This window comes from Pinus tabuliformis, chromosome 5_2 (assembly GCF_031772625.1).
Source record: "Pinus tabuliformis cultivar Carrire ecotype Pingquan chromosome 5_2, CPIR1, whole genome shotgun sequence".
Lineage (NCBI taxonomy): Eukaryota > Viridiplantae > Streptophyta > Pinopsida > Pinales > Pinaceae > Pinus > Pinus tabuliformis.
In genome coordinates, this window is record NC_142306.1 from 304,987,673 (window position 1) to 305,004,578 (window position 16,906).

General features: G+C 38.2%; 1 protein-coding gene across 1 annotated transcript in view; it reads left to right on the top strand.

Annotated features, from left to right (window-relative positions):
- Positions 1-7,051: 7,051 nt before the first annotated feature.
- LOC149158755 (uncharacterized) overlaps positions 7,052-16,906 on the top strand; it is a 37,014-nt gene continuing 27,159 nt past the window's right edge. Inside the window, 8 exon segments of the mRNA XM_089434093.1 lie at positions 7,052-7,070; positions 7,215-8,215; positions 8,512-8,715; positions 9,124-9,920; positions 9,922-10,332; positions 13,317-13,397; positions 15,307-16,084; positions 16,086-16,451. Of these exon segments, the coding sequence (XP_089290219.1) occupies positions 7,052-7,070; positions 7,215-8,215; positions 8,512-8,715; positions 9,124-9,920; positions 9,922-10,332; positions 13,317-13,397; positions 15,307-16,084; positions 16,086-16,451 (3,657 nt within the window).

Consider the following 16,906-nt stretch of genomic DNA (forward strand, 5'->3'; position numbering starts at 1 on the left):
CCTTGGAATTAAGGTTGTGTGTTGAATTAAGAAGAACACCTTTAGGTGGGTGAAAATCTAGACCCAAGGAATTATCTAGCATGAGAGGTCCATTGGAGGGAGTGGGGATGACCGAGACCTTAGAAGCAAAATTACTCTCAGAAGTCTCATAATTATTGGCCCTTGTCGATAAGTTCACTACCTCATTATGCATAAGAATATGTTATGGGCCTCCTTGGAAGCTTTTTCCTCCCAGGAACCTAGGTGGAGGTGGAGGAGGTTTTCTAAACATTTTATTTTGCAATTGGGTGGAAAATTGATGTGCTAATACAGTTGGTTATTAAGTTGTAGCCAATTGTGCTAGAAAGTGATGTATCTCATTCATCCTTTGGCACTCATGAGCTAGATGGTCCCTTTAAAAAATATTATAGTGGAACTTCACCTTTTTCGTTCATTCTTTCATGCCCCCACCCTGAGTGGTTTTGGGTTGGTGTGTATCTTAAGTAGGTTTGGAAGTATTCTTTTGCTTATTCTTCTTATTTTTCCCACCAAGTTGTTGAGAATTATTTTCTTGTGTGGATTACATTGTGTGAATCTTGACAGCTTTCTCTAAGATGTGACTTATTGAAAATTGGGCATATTTACAAGGGCTTGTGTTGTAAAAATCACTTTCCCTAGTTGAGCATCCAACTGTCTCACAACATGAAAAGAGACAGAACTAATTACACCATTAGAATGTGGTCATGGTTTAAGTCATTATGGAATAGTTGAAGGTCAAGGAGCATTAGGGATGATGTCATGCAAATTTCCCAATTGAGAGAAAACCATGCCAAGATGTTGGGCATACAAGATTCCCTACTCCTCTGTAGCTACCTTAGCCATAGTGAAATCCTTGGAAATGGGGGATAACAATGATCAAATAAACCAATTCTTAAGGAACTAATTATGATTATGTGTCCTATTCCATTTATTTCGTCACCTCCACTCATATATGTGATTAGAGATTTTGGTAGAAGTGTCATGTTTAAAAGTTGTCAGGAAATTGATTTTGATCTCTTATCAAAGGTAGCTAAAGTGGTTCGAGAATGTTCTCACCAAGGAAGCATAATCATGATAGGATTTCTTTTATAGTTAAATGTACTATTTATTGGCATCCCTAGTTATGGTTCATTAGAATAGTCTTAACCTCATAGAATCATCCACCAAAGATGGCAGGTGGTGATATGCATGCTCAGGTTCTCTCCTAGCTTTCCTTCAAAATTGGGTATATAATATTATATTTTAGTAGGCATTAAAGGCCACTGAGGATCATAATAATTTTTCCAATTCTGTAAAATCAAAATATGTTAGAAATGGAATTTGATGTTGTTTGGATGGCTTTGAGGGTAAAAATGGACCCCTAGATTGACCTTGTGGTCCCCCATAACCTTGTCTCGAAAGATGAGCGTTGACCAAAATGGTTTCCATACCCAGGGTATTGGACCCATGGACTTGTTTTCATGGTGAAAGGATTTCTTTTGTTAGGGACAAAGGAACTCCCAAGAGCATGGTTTTAAATGGGACTAGAAGGAGGACTTCCTAGTGCAAAATCACCATTGTAAGGTTGAAAAATAATGGGCACAGTGGTACTAGTGATGACATTTCTCTTAGGTAAGTTATCCCCTCCAAAGGAATTAAAATACCCCTTAGTAATGTTCGTGAGGGAGAACGAAATTCTTACTAGCACAAAAATATGTCATGGATTGTAAATTCCTCCAAAAACATTATTTCCCCAAAACTAACTAGGAATAAATGTAGACATTCCATAAAAAAGGTTTACCCATGCTAGAAATTGTAATTGTACGAATAGAAGAAATAGGTGGGAACCACCCATATCTTGTAAGTTGACTCTGGTTTTCCCTCGTACTAAACAAAAATCCAGATAAAAGGAGGGATACAAATAGGATTGGGATACTACTCAGGGTTACAAATGCAATTAGTGGGATACCCCATTGCAAGGATAGAGGTATGGATGAAATGAGAGGAGTATGACCTATTGAAATATTGGGTGGTAATGAATACATCTCATAAAAAAATCATGATATATAAGGTGAGAAAGGGACAATTTATCCCATGGTTGATGCACCACTCTCACTAGATATTTTATGAGATAACAAGGAAAAAGGTTCAATGAGATAAACACTCACTTGTACAAGAATGGGTTGAATAGTGGTGGTGGAATTTCATCTACTACCTCAATGGTGACTTGGTCTTGCCCCTCTAAACCAAAAATAATCCTTCCAAATCTAGTTTGACCTAAGCCCTTTGAAAATGGAGTTATCATATGTCTCTATGGTGGTGGACCTTATTCTTCAAGATAAAGTTTTCTAAATCATCACAAACGATAGATAGTTTTGTCAGCGATAGTGAATATATACTTTTAATTAATTTTTTATTAAGAAACCCTTATGGCCAATTGAATTCAGATAAAGCAAGATGCACTATAAAATCCCTAAGCTATGAAGCAAGAAAACCATCTATAAAAGTTACCTTCTGAAAGCGAAGATTCTTAAGCAGATCAATTCCCCAAGGATCTTGGACTAGCAAAGGACTAATAATCAATTACCCCAACCTCCCTATACTGGCCTTAACTAGCACAAGTGACCTAGATTGAGCGAAGTGTCACCCACTAGGAGTATTGATATGATGATTTGCATCTTCCTTAGATACGATGGGGACTCCCCACCCATGGTAACCTAAGTAATATCCATAAAATATAGGCCACTAAGGTTTCCACCTCACAACTAGATGAATAATGGGACACGTGCGATCAAAACCATACACGTAGACAAGGTAACTCAGCTTGAAACCACCTATGATATTAATCAATGTGAGATGTATGCATGATCTTGAAGCGATCCATGTTAACACACACACACAAAATTGAGAAAACAACAATAGAATGGGAGTAGGGATGTCAGTCCACAATTTCTTGATATGGCCATGTGCTTCACTCCTCTATGAGAGGATATTTTTGCAAGCATCTAATGTGAAAATGGATTTACACTTACTAGTGAAACTAGTTTTAATTTTGTAGCCTTGAAGAGTCTCCCTTCCAAACCTATGTCAAGGCTCTACACCCCTCATATATTTTTAGTGTGTTATAGTGAAAAATTTTAGATTAATTTTATTTAATGCCTTTTTTTTATAGTTTATTTTTACTCAAGGGTATGGAGTGAAACTCAGATGGTATGTGGAAGATTCAATACCAATATAATATGTAAACTAACTACAGAATGTAATTGTTTTTCCAATTCAACAAAAAGTAGCTAAAGGAAGTGAAAAGAGTTAATTAGTTTTACAATAGAGAAATGAAAACCTCAAAACTTATCTCAATGATATTTTTATATTCATGAAATTCACAAAAGAATCCAATCCAATAAACAAATTATAGATCAAATCAATCACTCTTAAGACGGAAAAACAAAAGCACAAAAAGGCACTCAAAACAACAAAATTATGGATTTGAATGGAAAAGGTGAGATCAATGCATTATGAAACTAGAAAAACATAAATATCACACACAAAGAAATATTAAATCTATAACTCAATCCAGGAACTCAACCAACTTATATCTACAATGATCTACAAGGGAAAGAAATCCAAAGTCTAGACAAGGGAACAAGACCTAAAATGTCACACAACTTGGGCTTATTTGCAATTACTCAAATTATATAGGCCAAAAATACAAACCAAATAAATAAAATTAGTTTCTCAATGTCAATATAATAATAGAAAAACCAATCACCCCTGAAGGAAATCAATAGACAAAACAACCTTGTGCAAAAAAAAGGCAAAGCTGCAAAACGAAATAGATCTCATGAGTGAGAAGGGATATAGATTAAATGTAGGATATCTATAATCAATTACAAGTAGAATAGTATAAATATAAGGATTAGGTAGTGTTATACATAGTGTTTTCATTGATTAAAACTAGTTTCATTGATGTCAAAGGGTAAATTCAAATGAAGTAGAGTGTTGAGTATGATAATTCGATGACTTGAAAAATCACATAAAAAAATGACAAAGTGGCTCGAAGTTTATTGTGTTTTGGTTTATTTTATGATTCTAAAATGAATATATGGATGATATTATTGGATATTCCTCTCTAGTAAATTTTCAATGGTATATCACACTTGGCCAAACTCTTCCTGGATGGGAAGATAAGTCAGTTTGAAAGTGATAATGGAAATAGGGAAAAATCACCAAATTTGTTAATAAAAACACTAAATTTGTTAATTTTTGTGCATATTTAGATTGAATCTATTATTTTGAGGACAACAAATGTTGTATGTTGCATGAAATTGCACACTAGTTAACTAGATTTAGGTTCGACCATCTCAAGGCAAATGTGACCATTGAAAATTTCATGAATAGTGGATGCACTATTAACCTCTGCAAAGTTTAATGAAGGTCACACTCTCGTGCTAGACCTGTTAGGGTCCTATAATAATAGGATTCATAGTTTTAAATTGGCTAGGATTAGTCTTGTAATATTGTACATACCTTTTCTTTCTGCAAAATTTTTTCCCATATTAAAAATAAAAAATGTAAAGAGGGTAAGTCCTAAAAGAAAAATCAAAGGACTAAAAGAAAAGGATCAAAAAAGAAAATAAGATATGAACCCCATGGAAAAGAGATAAAAAATAGATTTTGAATGTGATGCAAATTCAAATGCCACTACTTTTTACTTTACTAGGAAAAATATGATTATATGCAACTTGTCAAAAATGCTACAATGCATGATGCTCAAAAAGTTTAATCTTGATTCATTCATGCTTTAAATTTCATGTTGATAGATAGAGTATAAAGATCTAGCCAAACTGTATAATCGTGGGAGATTAGTTGTTAGATAGAGAATAATAATGAACTCATCAGTTTAATCTGAGCCATTGGAACTTATAAGGTTAGAATTAGATAGTTTGCTTATCAAAGAAAAATAAATGAAGGGTTAGCAAGTTCCAATGCATCCAATGAATGAAGAGAAAATTCTAGGGTAAATAAAGGGTATGTAAAAGAGATTGTGGAATGCACAAGGTTGCTAGCTCAAATTCACCTTCACCATGCTTAAATCCTATGTTTCATGTGCAGGAGGAACTATTAAAGAATAGAGGACATTCACAAAAATTGTGTATTACTTTGGGTATTTACCCTAAAAAGTTCTATATGATTTTAGGCGTAAATACTAAAGCACATTTACTAATTTCCCCTCATTTCACTCAACCCTTACATGTCTAAATTTCCCTCCATTACCCCTTCATTACTTTTCATTCACTAATTTTGCCTTCTTGGTTCCAAAGGACCCTTCCCTCTACATTTCCCCTTGTAAAAATAACCCTTTCCCTTCATTTTAACCATTTTACCCTTTATTTCAAACCTTTCCCTAGACATTACCTTTTAAAAACCATTTTCCCCTTAATAGTTTCCCTTTTTCCCTTAAAAACCCAATAAACACCCTTATCCTAAGTTATTTTCTAACCTATTGTTGTGGGGAAAAGTATCCGATGCGGATGACCCTATCCCTACTCTAAAGGTGACAGTCTTTAGCAACAACTGAAAGTAAAGCTTTGATGTTTTCCTTTATGAAAGTACAGAGAGAAGGATGAAAAGATTAACCAACCTGGTGTCTTTCACTTAGTCGATCCTTGTCCCCTCTCTTTGTCTCTTGTTCCCAGCTCTTTGCTCTCTTTGCCGGTCCAGCTACACACAGATCCTGCACAAAACAAGAGAGCAAACTACAAGATACATGTACTCATAACTGAAGCATGGATTAGGATGAATCAAATATACATGTAAATACAATACATCAATGCAATACAAGTATATAGGAGAACATGCAAAACTTTATTGATAGAAGTAACAGGGTTCTGAGAAGGTTACAACCAATGATGGCTCCAATCCAGCAGCACCTCCCCAGCAGCAAGAACTCTCCTCTTCACCTCTAGTAAAACAATCACCCAATAGCTCTAACTGTAATCCAACAGCACCTCCTTGCTTTACACAAAATTCCAGCCCCCTTAGACCTCATAGAAGAGCTCTATATATAGGATAGAAGAAGAGAGGATGAGTCAGCTTGAGACTGACATGAAGCTGCCTTGTGTCCTCTCCCTCTTCAGTTAATCTTCAGTTCTTGAGTCCACTTGGAGATCCTTGGTTACACATGGTGATCAAGTACCTCTTACTCATCACAAGGCAAATCTGATGAACCAAGTGTCAGTTTGGAAGCTTCCTGGGCAGTTGACACCTTGCAGGATGACTGTGCCACTTGGCCAATCTCGCCCAGCGCAGGTAGCCTTCATTACTTTTGACTTCGAGCGCAGGTACAGAGTGGGACAGTTGCATTACAGCGCAGAAGCTCAGTTAAGCAGCTGACATGATCCAAAATAAGCCTGTTTTGAAGTGTTTTCAGGTGGAGAACTGATTGGAAGTGCTGTTGTTTGATGACCTTGTTCTTTTAGGGGTAAGAACAACATGTTTAGGGACTGAGGATCCCTGTGATTATTGACATTTCATGCTCCATGATGCGAGGCACAAAAATGTCTATAACACCTATATTCTGACCTTATGTATTTAAACCCCCACGTTATAAATCCCTGACCCTCACTAAACCTTTGAATATATTTAACCCACCGCATTATTTATCCTTGGGCCCCGCCAATCACACCCTGACTCATCCCTTGCAACTCCGCCATGTGATAGCCCTCTGATCAACCTGTTATCACTGAAAATGCCGCTGTCAAAATTTTTTAGCTTGGCTTAAAGTCAGGGTATTTTCGCAGCGCCAGAATTCTTTTTAGCAGTTTCGCAGCGCTACCTGTTTGAGTGGTTTCGTAGCGTGCTACGAAACTGGGGATTTGTTTGAGTTTTCAGTGAAGGTCCAAATCCTAGCATGCTTATTGTACAGAGTTCTACTTCCCTCCAGGAATGTCGATGAGAGCAGTGGCAGTATGTTCAAGGAGACACCTTATGATGATGCAGCTATTGTAGGATTGCCATCAAATACATTAAGGAAGTTATCTCTGAATTCCGGCTCATGGGTGATTGTGAAAGATGTACATACTAATGTGGGAGACTTGCAGGAGATTTTGTGTTGAATCCTCTAGACAAAGAATCTATTAAATTTTATAAGTCATAGAGTGTTTGATATTTGGGATTGTCTTTTCACAATCTGTAACTTCTTTCACAAAACAGGACAGGCACCTGCATTACAGGTATTCTCTTGGCCAAATACATAGGAGTTGCGCCCATTCAAGCATCTCTTTCACTAATTTTAGCTGCCCAACCACTTCTCAGAGCTCGAATCGTTGACAAACAAGGCCAGCTATGCTTTGATATCAATGATAATGTATTGCTGGATATTGAAATCATAAACCAGGAAGCCTTGCAGCCTGTGGAAAACATAGATAAAAGGGCTCAAGAGCCATGGCTGCAAATAGTAGAAGACGAGATGAATACCACTTTTCCTCAACAGAAACCGTTCAGAGTTATCGAAGCTCATCTGTATCGTTTTCCCAATACAGACAGTTTAATCATACTGAAACTGCACCCTGTTGCAACAGACCATCTTTCTGCAGTGGGTATTTCTTCTCAGTTTATGAAGCATTTACAGGGCTTTGTTATTGCCGAGGAGAATGGAGAAGATCTGCAGGAGTTGATTGACAGAAGGATGAGAGTCGAGCTGGAGAAACGTTTGGAGATGGGTGAGGAAGTTCCTCCATGTGTGGAAGATGCCATTCCTCCTGGAAAAGCCAGTAAACCATTCTGGGCACGTGGCCTCGACGTTTTGGGTTATGGGTTGTCTGCTTTCCGCCATGCTATTCTTCCATTGGAGAATGTGGTCGACGACAGGAAGTCTCGTATCATTATCGCCGATTTCGGTGAATCTGCTACAAACAAAATGCTTCGAGTATGTGAGAGTAAATCATCGGATTTGAATGGGTTGCTAATTGCTGCATCATTGAGGGCGGTTGCAAAGTTCAAAGGCACAGGAAGCAGAGGAGAGCATTATGCATCAGCTATTCTGCTCAACTGCAGATCCATGTTGGAGCCTGTGATACCAGATTCCACCTCAGGTTTCTACCAATCAGCAATTTTGAAAACATTCCATGCCACTGAAACAGAACCCTTATTGGAGCTTGCAAAAAGGGTCACCAGCGATCTAAACGAAGGCAGATATGAAGAAGGCAGTTCTGAAAGTGTTCATGTCGAAGGTCGAGGAAGCTAAAAACCAGAACCTTATCAATATGAAGGTTGAATCAATTTTGGAAGATTTGTCTTCGGGATTATTAGAGTCTATGAAGAAACACGTCTTTTGGTCCTGTGGCAAATTCATGGAATAGCTTAATGTATGGGCGCAAGTGTTAGATGAAACAGACGTAGCTCATTATCATCGTGGCCTAGCTTCATAAGACCTCTTTTTCTACGCAAACAGGTGGCAGGGGTGATCAATAGTCACTGTTGTTATAATGAGACATCTGGCAATTATGTTTTCAGGAAAATGATCAAAATGCGTATCAATTCTGTTTTCAGCTTCCCAAATTATCGGCTTTTATTGGAAGCACGCCAGAGAAACTATTTTATAGGAATGACAACCTTGTTTCAAGTGAAGCAGTTGTTGGAACCCGCGCTCGAGGACATAATAGCATGGAGGATTTACAGATTGGACTATTGATTTCTTTGTGCACCTGTAGCAAAAAGGTTAAATCAATATGCTAAATATGTAATACAAAAGTCAGAAGCATAGCAATTTGGGTAGCATGTAATGTAAACCGCTCTACATAATAGGTGGTCGATTCCCTAAATGTCAGTTGAATACCAGAGAGTTGTTGATGGATTGAGGTCGATTTGATTACTCTGTGTTTACTGTCGGTTGTTGGTATAATCGTTGTGGACCTGTGGTTGTTATATGCATTGAATGGAGCATATCATGGTACCGGTGAATGAGGGAGGTCGAGAGCGCCTGATGAATTAATGTGTTGTTGTGTATGAAAGTTGATTGTCATGTGGTTATTTGAACAGAGTGTCTGCAAGCTGAATTTCTTATACTTGAAGGATGATGGATGGGCAAGCAGATGATGACTCACAATATAAAGATGGGGAATACAGAAATCTAATTCTTATTATTGGGATGAAGACAATACTATTCAACGGGTTAACTATCAGATAAAACGGGAAATATCAACCATGAAGTTGATTAAGCATCCAAATGTTGTCCAGCTGTATGAGGTCATGGCCAGTAAGACAAGAATTTACATTATACTTGAGTTTATATCTGGAGGCGAGCTCTTTGACAAAATAGTTAACCATGTAAGGTTGAAGGAAGATGAAGCAAGGAGATACTTCCAGCAGCTTATTAATGCTGTTGATTACTGCCATAGTAAGGGTGTCTACTATAGGGACTTGAAGCCAGAAAATTTTCTTCTGGATACATATGGAAATCTTAAAGTATCAGATTTTGGCCTAAGTGCACTGTCTCAACAAGTCAGGGATGACGGTTTGCTTCACACTACTTGTGGAACACCCAATTATGTTGCTCGTGAGGTCATCAATGATAAAGGTTACGATGGGGCAACTGCAGACTTGTGGTCTTGTGGTGTCATCCTATTTGTTTTAATAGCAGGTTACTTGCCTTTTGATGATCCAAACCTTATGACATTGTATAAAAAGATATATAAATCAGATTTTACATGCCCTTCATGGTTTTCTTCTGGTGCAAAGAAATTAATTACAAGGATTTTGGACCCAAACCCTAAGACACGAATTACAGTACCTGAGATTTTAGACAATGAATGGTTCAAGAAAGGTTATAAGCCACCCAAGTTTAATGAAGAAGAAGATGTAAATCTGGATGATGTTGATGCTGTTTTCAATGGTTCAGAAGAACATCTTGTTACAAAAAAAAAGGGAAACAAAACCAGAGGTGATGAATGCATTTGAACTTATCTCCATGTTCCAGGGTCTCAATCTTGGCAATCTCTTTGAAATGGACATGGGTATGGTTAAGCAAGAAATGAGGTTTGCATCTAAACGCCCTGCAAACGAGATAGTATCAAAAATTGAGGAAGCTGCAAAGCCTCTTGGATTCAATGTGCAAAAGAGAAATTACAAGATGAAGATGCAAGGTTCAAAGACTGGAAGAAAGGGTCATTTGAATGTAGCTACAGAGGTATTTGAAGTAGCTTCTTCTCTTTTTATGGTTGAAGTCTGCAAGGCTGGAGGTGATACCTTGGAATTTCATAAGTTTTACAAGAACCTTTCGGCAGGCCTAAAAGTATCTCCAGAAAGCAGAGGAATCCGAGCATGCTGTTTGAGTTTGTTTTTAGGAAAAGCTATTGACATTGAAGCCTGGCAGCTAAACAGGATTATTTGCAAATTGTTGTTCATTTGTTGGAATGAGGAAGATCATTAATAAATGTAGCACAGTGTTAGCAGAAAACCAGTGAGGGGGACTGTGTTTTTAAATCACACAGCAGTTTCGTAGCGCGCTACGAAACTGCTGTAGGTGATGATTTTAAAAAAGCACAGAGCAGCTAGTGTAATACTGTGAGCAGGAGTTGTGAAAGAGAGACATCTGTCTATGCCACCTACAGTACATTCAAAAACATGGTATTACTTCATGCCTGGGGTTGTTAAATGATTTGGGAACATGTTGCTACACTTTCGGAGAAGGTTGGGAGACATAGACCATTATAATAGGAGCACACTTTCTAGTCATTAAATGAGCCATCAACGCTTTCAAGCATCCCAAGTCAGCGTTCATTGCATCCGTAACTCAGCCATATCAGATTAATTGAAGGAGGACAGCTGCCAAAGCATTCAAGAAAGTATCAAGTATACGAGGAGAATGAAATTAGTATTTTAGTTTGATTAGGATTGTGTGTAATTATAGTTCAGCATGTTTGTAATTAATGCATTAGTTAGTAGCATGTAGGAATAGTTAATAGCCACCTTCGAGGCTCCCCTCATGCTGGAGGAGGAAGCTCGAGGTGTTTTAGTTTGCTTGCCTATATATGGGCCAAGGTTAGATGTAAAAAGGGTTGGATACTTAATAGAAAAACAGTGTTGTTTTGGGCCATTGTAAGACCTTTTTTGACAGTAATAGTAAAACAGAGTTATTCTCTTCTCAAGATTCTCGAAGGATTGTCATGTTCAAATGTAGTGATGATGTGTGGTACTTTATGTTATTTTATGGTTTTGTTGTATGCAATCACTCAGAATTCATAAATATATGCTCTGACTTCCTGTGTATACAGCAAGCTATGTTTTGGTGAAATATGTTTGACATGTAATGCTAAGAGCCTTGATTTCTATGAGGTCACTGTGTTTTCCTTGTTTACTTGATATTATAGACTCCATAGCCCAATGAGAGCCAGTTTGATGTGTTTCCAACCAGTTATGCTTTCATAAGTAAATAAAGAGTTAGCCATCTAGTGTTTGAAGGATTTTGTCAAGAGTTGTGAGAGAGCCCTCTCTGATTAGGAAGGCTAATTCCTAATCTAAAGTATGGTCTGAAACAGTTACATGAGACCTTGCTTGGTTGTAGTCCCTAGTACTAGTTTTGTGATAACATTTTGGTGTGTCTGCCGGGAGCTTAAGATTGAATTTCTGAAGGTAGCAGGAGTTCAAATGATTTTCAAGGCTGCAAAACTACCTTGGCGACTCCATTGTTGAAGAATTCAAAGTTATATATTCATGGTGATTCCACTGGAGTTATAAAAGACCCAGAAGCTGCCCTCCTTTGTTCAAGGTATGCATGCATAGATTTCTCAGGAATTCATGGTTTCCCAAACCATTTTCCCAAGGATGCATACTTTCTAAGGAATGGTCCAAAATTTAACGGTGAAGATTTGAGTTTAACCTTGGATCATATTTCAGATTTCTGTCATTTTGCTGAGCTTCTTAGGGTTAAACATGAGGATGTTTGCATAAGGTTATTTTATGATTCACTCCAAGGGAAATGCAAACAGTGGGTTGAATGCTTGCCTGCCAAGTCCATTAAGTCATTGCCAGACTTTTGGCTTATGTTCTTGGAGGAATGGATAGATAGGACAGAGGTGGTGGCAGAATCTCCCTCAGTTGAAGGTTTTAAATAATGGAATAGTGATCATAGTACAGAAGAAACTAATGAATCTTTTTCTTTGTCCTTATCCTCATATCTGAAATCCTTTGACTGCAAGTCAGAGGATAAGATGAAATTTTTTGATGAATTTACCAAAGATATTGAGAAAGAAATTGAAAGTTTAGAAGGACAAATTCAGGAATACAATTTTCATGATCATGATTATTATTCTCAAAAGTTTCCTGTGACAGAGCGCAAGGAGACTATGCTGGTTCCTCTCTCTTTCATGATTGAGGAACTGAACACTGTGGTTGAAGATCAGTTTGCACAGCTGGAAAGTTTCAAGGAAGGATAAGCTGATCATGTGTTCTGGGATCCTATAGCTGATTACATGGAAGAGTTTTACTCGCCAGTGTTTCAGTTTTCCTATGAAGATCAGAGACTATTTCAGTGGCAGCAGTCTTTACACTATCACATTGGATCTGAAATCCCATACAGTCAGAGACAATTTCAGTGGCAGCGGTCATCACACTATCACATTGTCCCTGAACTCCAAGACAGTCAAAGAAATCAAATATCAGATGAGGCTAATGATTGGCTGCATTGGAAGTTTCATATTGATTGAGCTGAAGAAGTTGAAATGGTTAGGGTAGGTAGGTAGGTAATTGCAAATAAGCTCAAGGTTAACTAAGCATTTCTTTTCAGTAGATGTAATTTTCTTTCTCCTGCAGTCATGCTTGTCAAGCAAATTTAGATAAGGCACTGGAGCTGCATGTTCTTAGCGCACCACAAGGGCACACTATCCCAAGTGGAGCCACTGTTATCACTGAAAATGCCGCTGTCAAAATTTTTTAGCTTGGCTTAAAGTCAGGGTATTTTCGCAGCGCCAGAATTCTTTTTAGCAGTTTCGCAGCGCTACCTGTTTGAGTGGTTTCGTAGCGTGCTACGAAACTGGGGATTTGTTTGAGTTTTCAGTGAAGGTCCAAATCCTAGCATGCTTATTGTACAGAGTTCTACTTCCCTCCAGGAATGTCGATGAGAGCAGTGGCAGTATGTTCAAGGAGACACCTTATGATGATGCAGCTATTGTAGGATTGCCATCAAATACATTAAGGAAGTTATCTCTGAATTCCGGCTCATGGGTGATTGTGAAAGATGTACATACTAATGTGGGAGACTTGCAGGAGATTTTGTGTTGAATCCTCTAGACAAAGAATCTATTAAATTTTATAAGTCATAGAGTGTTTGATATTTGGGATTGTCTTTTCACAATCTGTAACTTCTTTCACAAAACAGGACAGGCACCTGCATTACAGGTATTCTCTTGGCCAAATCCATAGGAGTTGCGCCCATTCAAGCATCTCTTTCACTAATTTTAGCTGCCCAACCACTTCTCAGAGCTCGAATCATTGACAAACAAGGCCAGCTATGCTTTGATATCAATGATAATGTATTGCTGGATATTGAAATCATAAACCAGGAAGCCTTGCAGCCTGTGGAAAACATAGATAAAAGGGCTCAAGAGCCATGGCTGCAAATAGTAGAAGATGAGATGAATACCACTTTTCCTCAACAGAAACCGTTCAGAGTTATCGAAGCTCATCTGTATCGTTTTCCCAATACAGACAGTTTAATCATACTGAAACTGCACCCTGTTGCAACAGACCATCTTTCTGAAGTGGGTATTTCTTCTTAGTTTATGAAGCATTTACAGGGCTTTGTTATTGCCGAGGAGAATGGAGAAGATCTGCAGGAGTTGATTGACAGAAGGATGAGAGTCGAGCTGGAGAAACGTTTGGAGATGGGTGAGGAAGTTCCTCCATGTGTGGAAGATGCCATTCCTCCTGGAAAAGCCAGTAAACCATTCTGGGCACGTGGCCTCGACGTTTTGGGTTATGGGTTGTCTGCTTTCCGCCATGCTATTCTTCCATTGGAGAATGTGGTCGACGACAGGAAGTCTCGTATCATTATCGCCGATTTCGGTGAATCTGCTACAAACAAAATGCTTCGAGTATGTGAGAGTAAATCATCGGATTTGAATGGGTTGCTAATTGTTGCATCATTGAGGGCGGTTGCAAAGTTCAAAGGCACAGGAAGCAGAGGAGAGCATTATGCATCAGCTATTCTGCTCAACTGCAGATCCATGTTGGAGCCTGTGATACCAGATTCCACCTCAGGTTTCTACCAATCAGCAATTTTGAAAACATTCCATGCCACTGAAACAGAACCCTTATTGGAGCTTGCAAAAAGGGTCACCAGCGATCTAAACGAAGGCAGATATGAAGAAGGCAGTTCTGAAAGTGTTCATGTCGAAGGTCGAGGAAGCTAAAAACCAGAACCTTATCAATATGAAGGTTGAATCAATTTTGGAAGATTTGTCTTTGGGATTATTAGAGTCTATGAAGAAACACGTCTTTTGGTCCCGTGGAAAATTCATGGAATAGCTTAATGTATGGGCGCAAGTGTTTGATGAAACAGACGTAGCTCATTATCATCGTGGCCTAGCTTCATAAGACCTCTTTTTCTACGCAAACAGGTGGCAGGGGTGATCAATAGTCACTGTTGTTATAATGAGACATCTGGCAATTATGTTTTCAGGAAAATGATCAAAATGCGTATCAATTCTGTTTTCAGCTTTCCAAATTATCGGCTTTTATTGGAAGCACGCCAGAGAAACTATTTTATAGGAATGACAACCTTGTTTGAAGTGAAGCAGTTGTTGGAACCCGCGCTCGAGGACATAATAGCATGGAGGATTTACAGATTGGACTATTGATTTCTTTGTGCACCTGTAGCAAAAAGGTTAAATCAATATGCTAAATATGTAATACAAAAGTTAGAAGCATAGCAATTTGGGTAGCCTGTAATGTAAACCGCTCTACATAATAGGTGGTCGATTCCCTAAATGTCAGTTGAATACCAGAGAGTTGTTGATGGATTGAGGTCGATTTGATTACTCTGTGTTTACTGTCGGTTGTTGGTATAATCGTTGTGGACCTGTGGTTGTTATATGCATTGAATGGAGCATATCATGGTACCGGTGAATGAGGGAGGTCGAGAGCGCCTGATGAATTAATGTGTTTTTGTGTATGAAAGTTGATTGTCATGTGGTTATTTGAACAGAGTGTCTGCAAGCTGAATTTCTTATACCTGAAGGATGATGGATGGGCAAGCAGATGATGACTCACAATATAAAGATGGGGAATACAGAAATCTAATTCTTATTATTGGGATGAAGACAATACTATTCAACGGGTTAACTATCAGATAAAACGGGAAATATCAACCATGAAGTTGATTAAGCATCCAAATGTTGTCCAGCTGTATGAGGTCATGGCCAGTAAGACAAGAATTTACATTATACTTGAGTTTATATCTGGAGGCGAGCTCTTTGACAAAATATTTAACCATGTAAGGTTGAAGGAAGATGAAGCAAGGAGATACTTCCAGCAGCTTATTAATGCTGTTGATTACTGCCATAGTAAGGGTGTCTACTATAGGGACTTGAAGCCAGAAAATTTGCTTCTGGATACATATGGAAATCTTAAAGTATCAGATTTTGGCCTAAGTGCACTGTCTCAACAAGTCAGGGATGACGGTTTGCTTCACACTACTTGTGGAACACCCAATTATGTTGCTCGTGAGGTCATCAATGATAAAGGTTACGATGGGGCAACTGCAGACTTGTGGTCATGTGGTGTCATCCTATTTGTTTTAATAGCAGGTTACTTGCCTTTTGATGATCCAAACCTTATGACATTGTATAAAAAGATATATAAATCAGATTTTACATGCCCTTCATGGTTTTCTTCTGGTGCAAAGAAATTAATTACAAGGATTTTGGACCCAAACCCTAAGACACGAATTACAGTACCTGAGATTTTAGACAATGAATGGTTCAAGAAAGGTTATAAGCCACCCAAGTTTAATGAAGAAGAAGATGTAAATCTGGATGATGTTGATGCTGTTTTCAATGGTTCAGAAGAACATCTTGTTACAAAAAAAAAGGGAAACAAAACCAGAGGTGATGAATGCATTTGAACTTATCTCCATGTTCCAGGGTCTCAATCTTGGCAATCTCTTTGAAATGGAAATGGGTATGGTTAAGCAAGAAACGAGGTTTGCATCTAAACGCCCTGCAAACGAGATAGTATCAAAAATTGAGGAAGCTGCAAAGCCTCTTGGATTCAATGTGCAAAAGAGAAATTACAAGATGAAGATGCAAGGTTCAAAGACTGGAAGAAAGGGTCATTTGAATGTAGCTACAGAGGTATTTGAAGTAGCTTCTTCTCTTTTTATGGTTGAAGTCCGCAAGGCTGGAGGTGATACCTTGGAATTTCATAAGTTTTACAAGAACCTTTCGGCAGGCCTAAAAGTATCTCCAGAAAGCAGAGGAATCCGAGCATGCTGTTTGAGTTTGTTTTTAGGAAAAGCTATTGACATTGAAGCCTGGCAGCTAAACAGGATTATTTGCAAATTGTTGTTCATTTGTTGGAATGAGGAAGATCATTAATAAATGTAGCACAGTGTTAGCAGAAAACCAGTGAGGGGGACTGTGTTTTTAAATCACACAGCAGTTTCGTAGCGCGCTACGAAACTGCTGTAGGTGATGATTTTAAAAAAGCACAGAGCAGCTAGTGTAATACTGTGAGCAGGAGTTGTGAAAGAGAGACATCTGTCTATGCCACCTACAGTACATTCAAAAACATGGTAGTACTTCATGCCTGGGGTTGTTAAATGATTTGGGAACATGTTGCTACACTTTCGGAGAAGGTTGGGAGACATAGACCATTATAATAGGAGCACACTTTCTAGTCATTAAATGAGCCA